At 37.9% G+C, this 21,496-nt stretch overlaps 1 protein-coding gene across 2 annotated transcripts in view; it reads right to left on the bottom strand.

Moving 5' to 3' along the window:
* The window catches only part of LOC115217961 (ubiquitin conjugation factor E4 B), a 90,745-nt gene that overhangs the window by 51,539 nt on the left and 17,710 nt on the right, over nucleotides 1-21,496 (bottom strand). For both annotated transcript variants that reach the window (XM_036507962.1, XM_029787681.2), the window contains exon 2: nucleotides 8,831-9,014. In XM_036507962.1, the coding sequence (XP_036363855.1) occupies nucleotides 8,831-9,014 (184 nt within the window). The remainder of the gene's footprint in view (nucleotides 1-8,830; nucleotides 9,015-21,496) is intronic.

Genomic DNA, 21,496 nt, shown 5'->3' with positions numbered 1-21,496 from the left:
AGGATGGCCAATGCCAGTGGCATGTGAAAAGTACCTTTCCTGTGTTGGGCCTCATGGAGATGATGACCAATGACCATGACTTTTGGCATTGTGCCATGCTTGAGAAGAAGACCCATCAAACCAAGTAAAATTGTAGTCATGTCAGCCACTGGTGTCACGCATCCAGCCATAGAAAACCATGCCAAATCAGACTGGAGTCTGGTGCAGCCTTCCAGCTTGCCAGCCCTGGTCAAACCGTCATGCAATGCTGTCATTGGAATTGATTTTGATTTCACTTGCCTCAACAGGTCTTTGCAACCAGAGTTTAGTGTCCAATGAAGGAAATGTATGCATAAGTGGGCTGGTTACGCCACTGGCATAGGCCACGGATTATGGCCTCACTTGGCTCACCGGGTCTTCTCATGCACAGCATATTTGCAAAGGTCTCAGTCACTAGTTATTGCCTCGCTGAGGCCTAATGTTAGGTACGTATGTATTCATATTTGAAAAGAGAAAAGAAGGGCTTCGCTGGTAGTTCTAATCAATATAATTTTCTGATAATATGATTTTACAGTTTGGTTTTTAGATCTATAAGTCCTTTAACCTCAGTAAGGAGATTTTTTTTTTAATTCCTAGTTAAGTTTTCTGGAGAAATTTCTCACATTTGTCTGTGGTGATTGTCAAACTGATCTCACGTTGTGTTGGGCTGATCAGTTTGACAACCACCACTGATGAATGCAGGAAAGTTCTCCAGAAAACTTAACAAGGAATTTTTAAAAAAATCTCCCCACCAAAGTTAACAAAGAACTTACTAAATCTAAAAACTAAACTGTAAAATTATATTATTAGAAAACTGAATTGATTAGAATGACCGGTAAAGTCCTTTTCCTTTTTCAAATATACCTAACTGTACAAAGAATTTCGTACATTTTCCAATATATATATACACACACACACACACACAAGGGTGTGTTGAAAAGTTCATGGATTTGGGTAAAAGGAAATACAAGAAGATCAGTTAATTATGGCATTATTCAAGCTGTAGAAACATTGCCAGATCAGAATGGAGCCTGGTGCTTATTGTAGTGGTCCTTCAGTTTTTCTAAGCCCTGTAAAAGAACCCGGGAAGGTTGGGCCTCCAACCAGGTTTTTCACAATACCCTTAAAGCCAGGAACCTTATGGCATCCTCTCGTGTGTGTGCGTGTGTGGACTTTTATTAAAGCCGAAAAAATCTTGACAAACTGTTACTCAGAGTTTCACATTACCAGTCATTGGACAGTTGTGATAAATACTAAAATAAAACTGTGGTGTTACAAGTAATACAGACATAACATGACATAATACATTTCAAATGAATAAGCAATGAAATTTGATTGGGTAACTGATTTTCAAAAAACGTAACGGTGTAGTTTCACTACCAGAGAGGGAGGAGTAAAACTTAACAATGAAATATAAAGATATTTAATATATAAAATCGAAAAAAAAAAAACTTTGCGTAAGAGTGACTGAAAATGGCAGGGAATATATCCAGGAAATAAGAAGTGACAAAAGTTACAGATTAATAATTAAAATGAATAATTAGGCTTGCAAATTGGATATTTAAAAGTTGAGATTATAATAGAAGATAATGGAAAACCACAAATGAGAAATTCAATAACTAATGTACAATATATGTATACGTGTGTGTGTGTGTGTGGTGTGTGTGTGTGTGTGTGTGTGTGTGTATAGACGTGTATGTATGTGTGTATATACACACACACCCACATCTATACATACACACACACGTATACACATATACACACACATGCATGCATACACACATGCATACATATACACACGCACACACACACACATGCATACATATATACATACACATACACGTATACATACATATATAGATTCACATGTATACATATATATATATATATAAACATACACACATGTATACATATATACACACACACACGTATATATATACATATACACATATATATACACATGTATATATATACACATATATATACACACATACATGTATATACATACACATATATATATACACACATACACACATATATATACATACACATATACATACATACACAAACATACACAAACAACACTCACACACATATACATACAACACACACACACACACAGCGAATCTACACCGTTGTGTTTTTGAAAATCAGTCACCCAATCAAATTTAATTGCTTATTCGTTGAATTGTATTGCATCACCAAGATATGGTGGGTGCAACATAAATTCATCGGAAGGGACTTGGATTTGGCGCAGATCGGTTCAGACCGCTCGCAAGTTGTTTGCAAAACGTATCGCATTATATAACGACTACCATCACAATTCCATTTCAGTATGATCACAACCATCCAACCAATGGTAACATGAAACTGTGACAGTTGTGAAGATTTTTTTTTTAATTTTTGAATAAAAGCATAGCAGTACTCTACTCTACCTTCAGTATTTGAGTGCTACTTCTTTCCCCACCTTGTTTTGCATTTATGTGCTTACTCGTGTGTGTGTGTGTGTGTGTGTGTACAAGACATAGGTTCCATAAACTGCAAAATATAAATATCCACACTACCACACCTGAAACATACCTGTTATAACTCTTTATCTCGATTTGAAGGTACGTGAAGGTATTTACAATGCCCAGACTTATTTCTGCAAATGTGCTAAGCACTGATGATGATCATAGTTTAATCAATAAGCGTAGGAGTGAGGTAAATACAGTAAAAATAGAGGAGGTCAATGGGGCCCCATTTAAGTGGCCCTTCAGAAATTGAACCTCCTTACGATACTCCCTGGGAGTTCATGGTATGAAATTCATTGTCATTGCTCCGATTTGGTCGCCAGTGCCATGTATTTTGTTTAAAATGCAGTAAAACTAGGGGGGGTCAGTGTGGCCCCAATTAGGAAGCCCTTAAAAAAAATAAATTCCCTTAGGACATTCATTGGGATTAGGGGAGTTGCTGCATTGAGTTTCGTTGTCCTTGCACCAACGGTATGGGAGGAGTTAACGAACTTAAGAACCAAGGACAGAGAAACACCATTCAAATCTATAATAGGATGTGTGTGTGTGTGTGTGTGTGTGTGTGTATGAATATATAGATAGATAGATAGAGAGACAGACAGACAGATAGATACAAAGTTATTTGTTTTCTAGCCACAATTCTACCAAGTGTCCTCATGCCAAATGTCCACTGAGTGGTCATGTCTCACCTATTTGATGGTTGGACTGTTCTACTAAATACCAAAGTAAGAACACAAAAATGTACTACTATTTCTACTAATGACTCGTAGTCTTCAAGTCGCAACTGATCTTACAACAACCCATCACAAGGGACAATGAGTACAAAAGACAGACAGACAGACAGAGGTAGGGTGGAGAGTCACAAAATATATCATTTTAACCCTTCTATTACTATATTGAAAAATGCTCCTTTTAATTCCTTTAATTTTGGAAATTATGGGGAATTAATTTAGTAAAATAACTTCTCGTAAACCTCGTGTTTGGAGCATATATTAAGATGAAATTTTGTTTCAAATTATTTTAAAACAAGACGTTTGTGAAAGAGAACTACGGGCAGGTTTTTATCCAAAGGTTTAAAACAAAAGAAAAATAATTATTTCTAAAGACAATCATTTTCTGGAATTTTTTTTCTTCTTTTTTTCAATAAAACACCAAACAGTAATACAAATAACTAGTTTGATGCAAACATATCGCCAACATTTCTTTATGGGGCAACAAGATATACATACAAATAAATAGATGTGTGTGCATGTGTGTGTGTACATATTTTTTTTTTATTTTATCTAGTTTCAGCTCACGAGCTGTGGCCATGCTGGGGCACCGCCATATGTATAAACATACAAATATACATATACATACATACAAATATACATATATATATATATATGTATATATATATATGTATATATATATATATATATTATATATATATATATATATATATATATATATATGCATGCATATATACACACACATATATATATATATACACATATACAGACACACAAGCACATGCACACACAAACACAAACACATAGATAGATAGATAGATAGATAGATAGATAGATAGATATATAGGGCAGTATATAGAAAAGTTGTTGTTTGTGCCACAAGAAATCCGCTGAAACAAAACAGCAGTAGTAGTACTAGTAGCCCCCAACCCGACCACCAGGCTAGAAAGAAGAAACAGGCTAAATAGAGCACATACCAAAGCCACTATCATCTTTCTCTCGGCTTACCAGCAACACCAAACAACATCAACTCAACAAAGGAGCCTCTCTGTGGTTGCTCGACCTGCTAGAAACAGCAGCCAAACATCTTTGAACACACATAGTGTACATTGAATAGTAAAATTTTTAGATTTAAAATTTTAAAAAATTTAAAAAGAAGGTAAGTGGCACAGATATGGTGAGCTTTGTTTGTAACGATGTGGTTTTGGGTTCCATGCTACTGCATGGCACTGCTATACCCTTGGGTCAACCAAAGCCTTGTGAGTGGATTTGGCAGACAGAAAATGTGTGGGAGCCAGTTTTGTGTGTGTGTGTGTGTATACATGCTTGCAAGTGCATATATACATATGTATATATATATATACATACGAATGCATACATATATAGGAATGTATGTATACATAAATACAAATGTATGTTTACATGCATACGCATGTATACATGCATACGCATGTATACATGCATACGCATGTATACATGCATACGCATGTATACAAGCATACACATGTATACATGCATATGCATGTATACAAGCATACGCATATAGACATGCATACTATGTATGCATACATATGTATGTAATACGTACATATGTATGTATGTCTTTGTATCCCACCACTGTTTAACAACCAGTGTTGGTTTGTTTACGTCTCCATAACCCAGCAGTTCAGCAAGAAGAGACTGATAGAGTAAGTGCTAAAACTTAAAAGATAAATAAGTACAGGGGCCAATTTATTTAACAAAGCTCTTCAAGGCAGTGTGCTCCAGCATGGCTACATTCCCCCTAACAGAAACATGCAGAAGATAATTACAGCTGTAAAAACCTCTTTGATCAGCAGTTTACTCGTTCATGGCTGTCCCGGGGCTGAACAACAGCAAGAACATCAAGTGCATCCAACCAACGCACTCAATACCAGCACCACCACCCCCCACACACACACACACCCACACCCGCAGAAGACAAAAATACTGAGGATTATCTTCAATACTTGTACAACATTCACAGAAACATGTAGCAGACACATGCAGGGGTAAAACAAGCAAAGCATACATTACTATCAAGTAGTAAACTGAGTGAAAACACAGAGACATCATCATAAATATATATATACATTCTTTTCTACTCTAGGTACAAGGCCCGAAATTTGGAAATTTGGGGGGAGGGGTGGGGGAGGCAGCCGATTAGATCGACCCCAGTATGCAACTGGTACTTAATTTATTGACCCCGAAAAGGATGAAAGGCAAAGCTGACCTCGGCAGAATTTGAACTCAGAATAAATATAAAGACAGACGAAATATCGCTAAGCATTTCGACCAGCATGCTAACGTTTCTTATTTCTTTACTACCCACTAGGGGCTAAACATAGAGGGGACAAACAAGGACAGACAAACAGATTAAGTCGATTACATCGATCTCAGTGCATAACTGGTACTTAAATTTATCAACCGCGAAAGGATGAAAGGCCAAGCTGACCTCAGTGGTATTTGAACTCAGAACGTAAAGACAGACGAAATATCACTAAGCATTTCGCCCGGCATGCTAACGATTCTGCCAGCTTGCCTATATATATTCATACACATGGTTTATGCCACTAGACTTTTCTTAGTACCCACTCTCTCTCTCTCTCTCTCTCTCTCTCTCTCTCTCCCTTTCAACAAATCCCAACAAACTGCATCATGATCATCATTTTTCCAGGCTTGCATGGGTCAGATGGAATTTGTTGAGGTATATTTTTCTACGGCTGGATGCTCTTCCTGTCACCAACCCATACCTGCTCCCAAGCAAAACAAACGTTTCTTTAATCCTCTCAGCATGAAACACCAAGGAAATAGGTGGACAGGTTTTCATGGAAGATTGCAAATCAATGTCACCAGTTGTGTGACGGTGAAGTTTGTTTACAATTAATAATGCAATGTCAAGACATGGACACATGTGTGTGTGTGTGTGTGTGTGTGTGTGTGTGTGTGTGTGTGTGTACAACAACATCTTTCAGCTTTCATCTACAAAATCCCTCCACAGTGCTTTGGTTGGCCCAGGACCCAAGGTGCCTAAACTGGAAACAATGTAGTTGAGGAGCAAATTCCTTAACAGCAAACCTGCATACACACACCCACACACACAGAGTCATGCACACACACACAGAGTCATGCACACACACAGTCATGCACACACACAGTCATGCACACACCATCATCATTCAACATCCAAGTTCCATACCAGCAATGCATAGGACAATTTGATAAGACCCAATGGATCTGAGGACTGTATAGTACTCCACTGTCTAGTAGGGCAGGGTTTCTACAGTTTGATGTCCTTCCTAATATCAACCACTTCACAAAACTGAGAACTGAGTCTTTTTCTTCATGCCACCAGCTCATATATAGGTTTCTTGATCTGCCCATTCATTTTGCTGGAGCAAAAATACTTTTCTATGTCTATTTGGAAATAGATATTCTGTGGAAGAATTTTAAATAATATCACTCATTTTATTTTATATCTCATAAAAGAATTAAATAACTAAACCAGTAGTTTCCAACCTGGGGTCCACAAACCCCTGATGGTCTGCAAAGGTAGCACTGGGGGTCTGTGAACAAAATTCAAAATTTCATGTGTGTGTATATATATATATATAGTTAATCCAAACATGAAAACACAAAGAGAAAACAACAACGTGAGGACATGGAACAAGTATAGTATTATTGGACGCTCAGAAAAGGAAGCATAATAAAAGGGGTCTGTAGGAAAACTCATTTAAATAAAAGGGCTGGGTACCACTGTGAAAAGGTTGGGAACCACTAAACTAAATTCTCAAGACAGGGTTGCTAATGAAATTATATTTTTCCTAACTGATTAACATCATCTCTGGGGATCAATAAAAAACAAAAACAGACAAAAAAAAAGCATCCAATATTTATATATTATATATCTATGCCAACGCAGGACTTGATGGATAAGAGTGTTAATCCTCTTAGTTTAGAAATAAAGGGTCCTACATCAGATTTAAACCAGGTACTACATACAAATGATGAAATTGGTTTGTTGATCTGTGACAGAATGATCACAGATGAAGAAACCAATCTAAACATTGTGCAGATGCAAATATTTAAAGAGAACCAACTCCTGTCTCATAAAAGTGGTTTAATCTTCTTCACTGAGGAAGCCTCCTCAGTAGAGGTCACCTTCAAAGGGTTAGTTAAGAAATCTTTGGCAAAAAACACAGCAATCAGTAACATGCCCAGGAAGGGAAAAAAAGCAAAAAAAGCATGCATACAGGTGTGGGCTGTGTGGTAAGAAGTTTGCTTCCCAACCACATGATTCTGGGTTCAGTCCCACTTCATGGCACCTGGGGCAAGTGTCTTCTACTATGGCCTCAGACCAATCAAAGCCTTGTAAGTGGATTTGGTAGACGGAAGCTGAAAGCCAGTGACGCGTGCGTGCGTGCGTGTATGTGAGAGAGAGAGAGAGAGAGATTTAAAAATAGTAATTTTCTAATTTATAGATCATTGACTAGTTGTCACTTTGAAAACTATATTTTTTTCGAATGGTAACGCCACATGTAGCTGAACAATTATTCTGTGCTGAGGAAGGGAAATAACCTGGAAATCACGATACACAGATATTGTTTTGAGCTGAGTGGAGGTACTAGATTCCCTTGTTCGAAAATATAAGGATACAGATCGTATCATATAGCCAGCTGGAGACAATGACTCCTGGGGCTAAATTACAGCAACATTCGTCCTAAACCAGGACTGCCATGTTATGTGGGCAAACAATCTTTACTACAAAGTACTGTTGCTGAATATATCTTGTGAGATTTAAAAATAGTAATTTTCTAATATATATATATCTGTGTCTTTGTGTCTGTGCCCAACCCCACCATCACTGCTTGACAATAAGTGTTGGTGTGTTTATATCCCTGTAACTTAACAGTTTGGCAAAAAGAGACCAGTATATCAGTCCCAGAAGTAGAAAAAAAGAAAAAGAAATACTGGGGTTGCCTTGTTCAACTAAACCAGGGATGGGCAACCTTTCTTGAAAATCAGGTTATAGGAGTCACGGTTCATCAACAAGCAGAATGCACTACTTAGAAAAAAAAAATCAAGGTAACTTTTGTTTCAGAAAGTCCCATGGGTCACAGTCTGCCCATGACTGGATTAAACCTTTCAAGGTAGTACCCCAGCTTGGCCATAAAGCCATGATTGAAACTGTTGTAAAGTGGGTTCCTCCCACTGGTGTGATGTGTGACTGCCGTTGTACTGTAGTTGCTGTTTTACGCTAGTAGCCACAAGAGTTACTAGTTATTAGATACCATTGTATCTCTTTGAACCAAAATAGTAACGTACTAACTTATTCTGTCTTATTATCGCTGATAGCTCCACAAGACACCAACTGGAACTGTCGACTATCGACTCTCTCTTGACGACTGGCTACTAGTGTATTTATAATGGCTGGGTCCTACCACTTTTTACCGGGAGGGGTATACAGTTTCACTATACAACAGAAACAAATAAAGAAGAAAAGATAAAAGACAACAAAAAAAGAGAAAGAGAATAGTGGTGAAGCCATACCTGCTGCATTTGTCTCTTTAGGAAGAGCTGCAGCTCCCTGAGTTTGCTCCACTTCCATAGATTGACAAAACGTACTGCTGACATTACTGGAAGTTTTGTCTTTTTCGTGAGGAATGATTTTGTCCGTTGACTTGCTGGATCCCGCTGTGTTACCACCTAACCTCGCTAGTCTTCTGCGACGAATCTACAACAAGAGAAACGGTAAGCTTTAAACAATTACAACAACATTACAATAACAACTGACACACAGAAAATCACAAGGAAGTGTTGTTCCTAACACTGGTACGATACTAAATACATTAAGCAGGAGTGTGTTGGTAGACTAAATCTATCATAATACTTGACAGTTATTATTCTACCGACTCAAAGAGGATGGAAGGACCTAGTAGGATTTGAATTCAGAACATAAAGGGAAGCATGTTCTATCATCAATCCACCACCACCCCATCATCATCATCATCACCATCGTCATCTAACGTTGGTCTTCCCTGCTAGCATGGAGTGGATGGTTGGACAGGATCCAATGAGCCATACAAATATATATGAACCAACAAGGTAGCAACTACAGGGTCACCTGACTTACTAAAAACATCACCTATCACTGGTTTCAGTCATTGGATTGCAGTCATGCTGGAACACTGCTTTGGAGGGTTTTAGTCAAACAAACCAATCCCAACACACACACACACACACACATTCATTTATTTATTTATTTAAGACTGGTACTTATTCTAATGTCAAACAAGCTGAGTTGAGGGAAGTAAACAAACCAACACAAGTTGTCAAGTGGGGATGGTGCACACAAACACACAACAGATTTCTTTCAGTTTCCCTTTTACCAAATCAACTCACAAGGCTTTTGGTTGACCCAAGGCTATAGTGGAAAATATTTGCCCAAGGTACCATGCAGTAGAACAGAACCTGGAACCTTGTGGTTGAGAAATAAGCTTCTTACCACATAGCCAAGCCTACTAGGCTGGTCAGAATTCAAAAACGCCCCAGATAAGTACTACTTCACTACCACCTTGTAATACCACTAGTACTACTACCATAAACATACAAACATTTATATGAACCAACAAGGAAGAGAGGATCACATGACTCACTAGAACCATCAGCTAAATCCTCTCCCAAATCATAATATTCTTTCTTAAATAAGAAGGGACACATTGGCAAGCTGGCAGAAATGCTATCCCACTGGGCAAAATGCTTAGTGGTATTTCTTCATCTACCGTTACGTCCTGAGTTCAAATTCCGCCAAGGTCGACTTTGCCTTTCATCTTTTCGGGGTCGATAAATTAAGTACCAGTTACGCACTGGTGTCAATGTAATTGACTTAATCCCTTTGTCTGTCCTTGTTTGTCCCCTCTATGTTTAGCCCCTTGTGGGCAATAAAGAAATAAGAAATAAGAAGGGACACATTGGATAATGTACTCTTAGATACACTATCCTAAAATAGGATGACTGAAATACTTTTGATCGTAAGTCGACTTATTCAGAGCTTACCTTGGGCTACGCAAAGAATGAAAGAAGAATAGGTATATGAGTACACACATATATACATAGAGAGGTGCTATGTAAATGCAGCCATGTGAGTGGCACGTAAAAGGCACCCAGCACACACTGTTAAGTGGCTGGCATTAGGAAGGGCATCCAGCTGTAGAAACTATGTCTCAACAGACAGCTGGGGTCTGGACAGTTCCCTGCCAACCAGCTCCATGTCAGACCATCCAACCCATACCAGCATGGAAAGCAGACATTAAACAATGATGACACATACATATTATACAAACACACACCTTATACACACATGCCCACACGCATATACACACATACACACATATATGCATATATAAAAACAGTAGTTTCACAGTTTATCTAATCTACAGATATACACACTAGTTTGTTTAACCCTATGCTGCCTGTCCTATTTCAGCTAATTCTTGATCGAGGGCATCCCACCTACAACCATAGTATCTTTTTATATATCCAAGACTACCATGTCCAATCTATCTCTTTACTCTTTTTACTTGTTTCAGTCATTTGACAGCGGCCATGCTGGAGCACCACCTTTAGTCGAACAAAACGACCCCGGGACTTATTCTTTGTAAGCCCAGTACTTATTCTATCGGTCTCTTTTGCCGAACCGCTAAGTGGCGGGGACGTAAACACACCAGCATCGGTTGTCAAGCAATGCTAGGGGGACAAACACAGGCACACAAACATATACACACACACTTATATATATACATATATACGACAGGCTTCTTTCAGTTTCCGTCTACCAAATCCACTCACAAGGCATTGGTCAGCCCGGGGCTATAGCAGAAGACACTTGCCCAAGATGCCACGCAGTGGGACTGAACCCGGAACCATGTGGTTGGTTAGCAAACTACTTACCACACAGCTACTTACCACACAGCCACTCCTGCGCCTATCTTTGTAGAGTTTTTTTTTTTTTTTCAAAACCACAGAGCGTGAGATTTGAGGATACATGACTTATTTTTCCATTTCACCAAACAGCTACAGAAACAAGCTTCCTAGTCATCTCAAAATATGTCAGTGACAGTTATATAACTTCCGTGGTTAGAATAGTGAAAGAAGGAGGGTGGAGCCATAACCATATATACACTTATGCTTACTGAAGTTAACAAAGGTTTTTACTATATATACATTCACGTAAACAAGATTTGACTTTCTGCTGTTGCTGTTGTTGTTTAGAGGTGGCCATTATTAAACAAATGTTGATCTAAGTTCAAACGTGACAGCTTCAGAACGAAGTCAATAACCTTTGAGAAAAACAAAGCCTGAACTTCTGGAATCCACTAAATCTAAATGTTATGGATTTGTTAATGCAGTAAACAAACAAGCATAGTTGCGGGCATGGTTGTGAGGCTAAGAAGATCACTTTGCAACCTTGAGATTTCAGGTTCAGTTCCACTGCGCAGCACCTTCAGCAAGTGTCTTCTACTAAAGCCCCAGGTTGACCAGTGCCTTGTGAGCGAATCTTGTAGATGGAAACTATGTAGAAGCTCATCATACACCATATATAAGAGTGTGTGTGCACATGTATGTCATAGCACATCTTTGTGTGCATCTGTGTGCATCTATGCTCGTCCTCCTCCCCACCTCTTGACCAGTGTTAGTTTGTTTATGTCCCTGTAACTTAACGATTTAGTGGAAGAGACTACTAGAATAAATATCTCTCTCTCTCTCTCTTTTACTCTTACTTGTTTCAGTCATTTGACTGTGGCCATGCTGGAGCACTGCATTTAGTTGAGCAAATCGATCCCAGGACTTATTCTTTATAAGCCTAGTACTTATTCTATCGACTTTTGCCAAGCCGCTAAGTTATGGGGGCGTAAACACACCAACATCGGTTGTCAAGCAATGTTGGGGGGACAAACACAGACACACATGTACATATATATATATATATATATATATATATATACACAACAGGCTTCTTTCAGTTTCTGTCTACCAAATCCACTCACAAGGCTTTGGTTGGCCAAGGCTATAGCAGAAGGCACTTGACCAAGGTGCCACGCAGTGGGACTGAACCCAGAACCATGTGGTGTCTTTTTTAAGACACACTGAATAATATAGTCCAAGAACCAATGTACAAAAAAAAAACAATGGTCAAGAATAGAATGCTTTTTCACTGAGGGTTGATATGGGGTTACCTACACATTTACCCGTTCCTGTAGTCAGAAATATTATGCTAACCTAAACAGCTGGACAAGCACACAAGTTTTCTCTCCAGACATTGAGTGACAACAAGTTGGACCTTCGCAGTATTAATTTTCAGTCTGGAGCAATTGTCTCTCTTCCTTGAATCACATACAATAAAGATGAGACAGCATTGGCATGGCTGCATAGTTAAGAAGTTCACTTCCCAACCACTTGGTTTTGGGTTTAATCCCACTGCATGGAACCTTGGGTGTCTTCTCGTATATAGCCCCAGGCTGACCAATGCCTTGCGAGGGCATTTTGTTGATGGAAACTTAGTTAGTTAGTTAATTAATTATTTGGCTCAAAAAGCAAAAAGCAAGGCCATGTAGGGGGACATGGAGTTATGTACAGGGTGGTGTTCATGTAAAGAGTTCAGGCCACTTGTGGTCAAGGGAAACTTTGAACCGAGCAGTCGTCAGCATCTTCACTATCTCGTCCGGCAGCTTATTCCACGGAACCACAACCCGGACAGAGAAAGCCCCTCTCCTTCGATTGAGATGAAATCGTCGCAGATAGAGCTTTTCGGAGTGACCCCGCAGCCGACGTTCTGGAGCAGGAGTGAAGAACAGCTCTTTCGTGAGGTTACACCTTCCGCTTATGATGTTGTGAGCAAGAATGAGATCACCACGGCGTCGAAAGAAGCATGTTGTGTATGCTTGTTTATATACATACATGTGCATATACATGTATGTATGCATTTGTGTGCATGCACATGCAGACATAGGTGTGCATGTACGTCTTTATATTTGTGCTTCTCAAAAATTACGGAGCTGCAAGCCATGATGTTATCATTTTCCGCTATCAACAAATCAACTGCTGGCTTCATGCCTTCGAAGAAATATGGAATACTTGAATAAATAAATAATTAGTGAGAGAAACAAATAAATAATCAGTGAGAGAAAGGGTATTTGGCTGTAAAACAATGCCTCCATATTACATTTGTCAAATCCATGCTAGCATGGAAAAAGGGAAGTAAAAAACCGAGAGAATATTTAACATTCCCTTAATAAATGGAGGTGGTGTTGGAACAGAAAGGAAAAATGTTATAATTTGTCTTTTTATTTCATTTATATCTTATTCACTGATATTCAAAGCCATCCTCTATATTATTAATGCCTTCTATTAACCTTTGCTGAACCTATTTCTAGCAACATTAGACTAACAGCATCTCTATTGATTTATTTAAAAGTCATATCTACAGCTAGTTTAAGCTGCTGCTGTTTAGAAGACAACTTATCAGAAACGTTCTTACACAAAGCTACGAGGGAATTTTCCCCTTGAGTTATAATTCCTATGAAAAAAAAATACATATTAAAATAGAAAATAGAAATTTCCGATATTAAATACGTAAACCAACATGGACAGGTTGAGATGGATCGGGTGAGTGGGAAGATATCGGAAAGGTTGGAATGAATGAGAATCTTGGAAATTAAATGAATGCTGGCAAGATTTCCTATTAATTTATTAAATTTCATAAAGACAAATTAGAGAAATGAAAATATCAGAGTCGTAAATAAGCCTTAAATGCAGAGTCTCAAGTTCTCTTAATAAAAAAACAGAATTTGATAATTGCATTTAGCAACTAATTTAATTTCAAGTGTTCAAACATGCAGCAACAAAAGCATAGAGTTTCACAAGATTTTTATCGAATACAAAATTATTCATTTCTTATATTGGTTGTTATTTAAAGATTGAGTTATCATTGAAACTCGGTGCGAAATAGAGATGCAAAAAAGACAAAGCGACGGCGCTAGATATTCTACAAATATATGAAGCAGTAGAAGAAGAAGAAAAGGAAGAACAAACCAAAGAAAAAATAAACAATACAAGTGATATTTTGTAATAAAGCTGTAAAGGAATCAGTTTTGTTTTTGGCATAAATACAAAAGTATACAAGAGTTGGAGACGGAGGGTTTGAACCAGCGATAAATAAACAAGGCTGGTAGGTTGCCAGAAGCTGATCAAAAAATAGTCAAATGCAATGAAACAAGACACCTACAGCCATACTTTGGTGACGACAAAATAAAGTATAAAAGAGACAATAAGACATTTCTAGAATACAACTTAAATGTCTTCACCATAAACCTCACATGTAGCACATTACATCTTTATCTTTCGTTCGTTTCAGACATTAGACTGTGGCCATGCTGGGGCAATAGCCTTGAAGGGTTTAGCTGAACAAATCAACCCTAGGAATTTTTTTTTTTTTTTTTTAAATCTGGAACTTATTCTATCAGTGTCTTTTGTTGAACTGCTTAGTTACATGGATGTAAATAAACCAACACTTGTTGACAAGTGTGGGAAGGACAAACACAAAGATACATGTATGTACATTTTTGGAACAGCAGATACCGAACCACACACATAAACCTATAAATTACAGAAAGTAAATATTAGGTTGAAAAGCCTTTTGGATGGAAAAAAGTCACCGGCTGCCCATGGGACAGGGACCCACATCTCCTGTAGACATGACACATATTGTCAACACACATTATATATATATATATATATATATATATATATATATATATATATATATATATATATAGACGTTAAACGATGATGATGATGATATATATATATGACAGACTTCCACAGTTGCTATCTACCAAATTCAGACACAAGGCATTGACTGACCCAGAGCTGTAGTAGGAGATACTTGCCCAAGGCAGTGAACTGGCAGAAACGTTAGCAAGCCAAGCGAAATGCTTAGCGATATTTCGTCTGCCGCTACGTTCTGAGTTCAAATTCCGCTGAGGCCGACATCCTTTCAGGGTCAATTAAATAAGTACCAGTTACGCACTGGGGTCGATATAACTGACTTAATCCGTTTGTGTGTCTTTGTTTGTCCCTTCTATGTTTAGTTCCTTGTGGGCAGTAAAGAAATAAGAAACTTGCCCAAGGTGCCACGCAGTAGGGCTGAACCTAAAACAATGTGGAAACCAAAGCAAGTTTCTTAACTGCACAGCCATGTTTGAACCTATAACCAAATGATTTTAAACATTTGGCTTGAATCCATTACTGACAGTAAACAAAAACATCCATTATTTAAGCAAAATCATCAAATTCTACTAAAACCTAAATCTTCAGAGACATTTTCTTGCAACTTAAGGAAATTCCAATTACATCACAGTCAAATGGTAGACAGGTAAATGTGGCAGAATGGAGATAAATTCTAGCCAAAGTAGTGTGAAAGCCAGTTTCAGTTCTTGGTTATTTCTGTCATTTGGGCTCTTCATGCAGAACTAAACAATCACACCAGATTAGACATTTTGAGCACCAATTTGGAAGACAGAAAAGAGAAACAGATCACAAACAGGATCCAAACCAAATATCTGCCGTTTATTGAATAAGATAAATTTCCTTCTTCGTGGTGGATAGAATTCCTCAGAGCATTCTCATTTTCTGAGTTTGAATCCATCTAAGATCAACTTTACCTTTCATCCACTCAGGGTCAATAAATAAGCAATTATGCAGGGAAGTTGATTGGTGGGCCAAGATCCTTTGAGATATCTGTTCCGTCTTTTTGCATTCTGGCAGTAATGTCTGTAACAATACTGGTGCCAAACTTGTATCAGCCCAAGTACACTGACTTGCCCTAGGGTGGAGAAGAGAGATTTGCTCTCCTACCTCTCTATGGCCAACTACCGGTCTCCCTCAAAAACATCTTACCCAGGTTGACCAGTCATCTGCCTATGTGCAGATGGTCAACCTTGACCAATGGAGCCACCTACCTCCCCACCATCACATTGCTCATTGGGTAATTATTTTACAGATTATATCAGTGTCTGCCAATTAGAGACTATAGACTACAGACTTCTTTCACATAAATGTACTAATTTTGTCTCCACAGAATATTATCACCTACCTAATGCTAGCAAGATGGATAGTCTATGCTACTAATAATTTGTGATTTATAATATAGGCTCAGACATGGCTATGAGGTGAGAAGTTTGCTTTCCAAACATGTGGTCCCAAGTTCAGTCCCACTGTGTGACACCTTGGGCAAGTGTCTTCTACAGAACCTTGAGCCAACCAAAGCCTTGTGAGTGGATTTGGTAAACAGAAACTGAAAAATGCCCATTGTGTGTGTATACATGTGTGTGTGTGTGTGTGTGTGTGTGTGTGTGTGTGTGTGTATATATATATATATATATACCTAAGGGTGGCTTGTTAGCAATTTTCAACCGAAAGGCAAAAATACATACATCACTAAAGCAACTGTGGGCACTATTCAGCACCAGTATTGCTAGAAATAAGAGTGAAAACAACTCATAGCCAGAATAAGCACCATTTCAATGACTGACAAGTGAGACTGGTGTTTCTTTTTTTCTTTATGTGACACCAGCACTGGTGATTTTTTTTTTATAAAAAAAACCACCAGTGACGAAGCACATATTTATCACATGACACCAGCACTTTCTACATGATTCCACCACTGGTGCTTTTTAACATGGCGCACAAAAGGTCACCGAGCACCTTCCAAGACATTAGAACAGATTATTTATAATATAAATATCGCTATTTCACATCTTACAAGTCAGAAGCATTATACTCATGTAAGAAAACATTATTCATTGCCGTAGAAACTGGATTTAAATTTAATTACAGAGAAAAACTCGATGTTTTGTCACACAAATTACATTATACAACATTGTTCAGATATTAGCTTTTGTTTGATGATTCAATTTACCGAAGCAGCTGTTTGCGGAGACAATTGAATGAAATTCACTGGAAATGAATGACTAAACCAGTCTTACAACAATCGTATTTGCTAATACATTGTCATCTTTTTCCTAGTTTATAGAACAGGTAAAAGAAGAGTCCCGTTGAACTGATTACAACAAAGTAATTTGGAACTGTGTGTCTTTTAAGAATGGATATAAATAAACAAAAAGAAATAAAAGCAAACAGCAGGCATGGCTGTGTGATTAAGAGGCTCACTCTGCAACCAACTGGTTTCAGGTTCAGTCCCACTGCACAGCACCTTGGGGGTCTTCTGTGATAGCCCCGAGGCCAACCAATGCTTTGTGAGTGAATTTGGTAGATGGAAACTGTGTGGAAACCTACCATGTGTGTGTGTGCCTCTATGCATGTCACACACACATACTTGACAACCAGTGTTGATTTGTTTACGTTCCCATAACTTAGCAGTTCAGCGAGAGAGACTGATGGAATAAGTACCAGACTTTAAAAAAAACAAATACCTATGTGGTGGGGTCAATTTGTTCAACTAAAATCCTTCAAAGTGGAGCCCCAGCATGGCCGCAGTCTAATGACTGAAACAAGTATATGATAAAAGTAAAAGAATCTAAAATTTTCTCAACTAAAATGATGAACCTTTTATTATAAAAATCCTGCAACAACTAGTCAACCATGAAGAACAAGAACCTTATGGTTGACTTCAGACAATGATCTTTCAGGAAAATTTAATTAATTTTCAGGACTGATTAAGATGGTTAATGTTCAGCTCCCAAATCAGCTCTGTTCATGCAGGCATATAGGCCCTCCCTTCAGGTATCCATACCTGCCTGTATTATATCTCTTTCCTCTTTTACATTTTTCAGCCATTTGACTGAGGCCATGCTGGAGCACTGCCTTTAGTCAAGCAAATCGACCCCGGGACTAATTCTTTGTAAGCCCAGTACTTATTCTATCAGTCTCTTTTGCCGAACTGCTAAGTGACGGGGACGTAAACACACCAGCATCGGTTGTCAAGCAATACTAGGGGGACAAACACAGACACACAAACACACACATACATATATATATATATATATATATATATATACATATATACGACAGGCTTCTTTCAGTTTCCGTCTACCAAATCCACTCACAAGGCATTGGTTGGCCTGGGGCTATAGCAGAAGACACTCGCCCAAGATGCCACGCAGTGGGACTGAACCCGAAACCATGTGGTTAGTTAGCAAGCTACTTACCACACAGCCACTCCTGCGCCTATATATATATACTCAATAATTAAAATAATGTAATTTACTGCAATTTGTTATGTGTGTGATTCCCTGCTTCAAATGAAAATTGCCTTGCTTGAAAATGGTTCATGGTGCGAAATAAAAAAGGTTGGGGTTGCTGCTCTAAGGAACAGACCAAATGGCTAGTTTATGCGAACAAAATAAATATTGCTTCTGTATAGGAACCAGTGTTTCTTTCTACCTCAATGCAAGAACCATAATGTGGAAACCTGTCTAAAGAATACTTATAATTGGAATGGATAAAACATTTTCTTATTTTTCGGCATACAAGCAAAATTCTTGCAGACCAAAATGTAGAGCGTAAAAAAGGAAAGGCTGACATACACCAAGACAACATCAGTGGGCCAAAAATTCTATGTGAAATCCAGAAGAATTTGGAAAGATAGTGACAATATCAGCCTGATTCCACAATATATCAAGTTTGCTTGTATGCCATAAAATACAATATTGACAAATTAGATACAAAGAACTTACTTGGATTGGACAATGAGAGAACACAGGTATTGCTTTAATGGTTGATTTATAATTGAGATAGTATTGATGAATTGATATCAATACATAAAGAGATGATGCATACAAAGTAGAACCCAAAGAAAACCTTAATTATAAGATTATAATTAAGATTATTAATTTTTCAAACTATTATCTTCATCTTTAGAATTGAAAGTTTTAAAATCTATTTTGAATATACATTATTATTAGTCTTTAAAATAGCAGGTTGCCAATTCCAAACTAATGTAATCTTGTAATATATACACATTGAGGCACAAAGCGTCTGATGACACATGAAAAAATCAAACTGAATGAAACAGTATAGATATAAACAAGAAACAGTTTTCCTATTATCATCATTTAATGTCTGTTGTCCAAGCTGGCATGGGCTGGACAGTTTGACCAGGGCTGGCAAACTGCTCCAGACTCCAGACTGATTTGGCATGGCTTCTACAGCTGGATGCCCTTCCTAATGCCAACCAACCCAAGAGTGTAATGAGTACTTTTGCATGCCACCCGCACGGATGCCATTTGTGTGACACCAGTATCTGCCACAATTACAATTTTACTTGGTTTTTGATGAGTCTTCTTCTCAAGCATGACATAATGCCAAAGGTCTCAATCATTCACCATTGCCTCCATGGGACCCAGTTCGATGAAAATTATAATTTTATGAACAACATATCATCCCAAACATTTAATTCATTCACAAAAATTTCCCACCACCTCTCACCCAGAGCCAATACTACACAAACAATATCTCATCATCATCAGCAAACATCCTTTTTCCATGCTGGTAAGGGTTGGACAGTTTGCCAGGATCTGGAGAGCTGCAGGACAGCGTTGAGCTCCAATGTTAGCTTCGGTGTGGTTTCTATGGCTGGATACCCTTCCTAACACTAACCACTTTACAGTGTGTACTGGGTGCCTTTTATTCATGCCACCATCACTGGTGAGGTTTCCAAGTAACTTGAAAACAGGAAAAGGAAAAAAAAGAAAAAGCTCCCCCATCTGAAGTGGAAGGGAAGAGAGTATTTGGTGGGGTGCAAGGTGGATTTAGGCCAATAGAGGGACAAACTTAAGGGATGATACATGGCTGCCACACATTATATGGGAGTAGTTGTGAAGATGGTAAGATGTAATTCCAGAGTTAACTCAAGGTACAGGAAGGTGAGCGTAAGGGACGATACAGACTGTGGGTCACAGAAAAAGAGAGACTGGGTGCCTTCATAAATGCGTGAGGGAATGGCAACAGATGGTTAGAAATGGGTGGTGGGGTAGAGGAGATATGGTCTATTACATATTACAACTATGAATGAGACTTCCAAGAAAAATCCTACAAGGTGGAAACAAAACTACTCTCAAAGCAGGGGGATTTAACTAAAGTTCAGGTAGGACTAGACTTAACCATTAATGAAGTCTTTTCAATAAAGGATAATAGCAGAACAGAAAATTTTCAAGTGGTTTTTTCCTTTTGTAGACATAATGGTTATGGTAAAATACAAAGAAAGATAGCTTTGGTAAAGATTATGAAAACAAATGAACATGATGTCTAATTTCAGGTTATCTGTAATTGACTGGTAAATTTTCATAAATATTCTATATTCCCTAAGTGCCAGAATGACCAGATAACGATGTTATATAAAGCTATGATAAGACTAATCAGCTAATGAAAGGAGTTTTTCGGCCTTCTTTATCAGCAAATACACTTAGGACAAAGCAGACTCTGCTAAAAGGTGCCCAAAGACTCAATGATAGCGCTAACCCTTTTGATGCCAACCCGGTTGAAACTGCCTCTGGCTCTGAAGTACAAATGTCTTGTTTCCAAAAGTTTTGAATTAAAATCTTCCAAACTTTAGTCACAATTTATGTTCCTAACACCAGCTTAATGATAACTAAGTATTTTTACTAAATTCTTTGTTATATTTAAAATTGAAAGAAACACAGAGTATCTCAACAGAAATATGGTAAGAAAAGGGTTAACAAATGATTAATTTAACCCTTTTTATATCAACCCAGCTGAAACTGCCTCTCGCTTTGTAGTACAAATGTCTGATTTTCATAAGTTCTGAATTAAAATCTTCCACCAAACCTTAGTCACAATTTATGTTTCTAACATCAGCTTAATGATAAGTTATTTTACTAAATACTTTCTTATATTTTTAATTAATTGAAAGAAACACAAAGCAACTCAAAACAAATATGGTGGCAGTTAAGTAGGGTGATGGATTAAGTCTACCATCTAAAGTGGCTAAGGTGAAATTTGAACTCAAACACAAAGAACTAGAACATACATCATAAAGTAACCCATCTGATACTATAATCAGTTTGCCCATTCGTTTATTCTCTGAAATAACCAGATTTAGAATTTACCACGTGTACTTACAATATACACTTATATAAGTTATTTTCATTGAAGGAATTCTATAAATATTCTCTCTAC

The sequence above is a fragment of the Octopus sinensis genome, linkage group LG12, assembly GCF_006345805.1.
Source record: "Octopus sinensis linkage group LG12, ASM634580v1, whole genome shotgun sequence".
NCBI lineage: Eukaryota > Metazoa > Mollusca > Cephalopoda > Octopoda > Octopodidae > Octopus > Octopus sinensis.
Note: the sequence above shows the minus strand (reverse complement) of the source record. Positions and strands in the feature narration are given on the sequence as shown.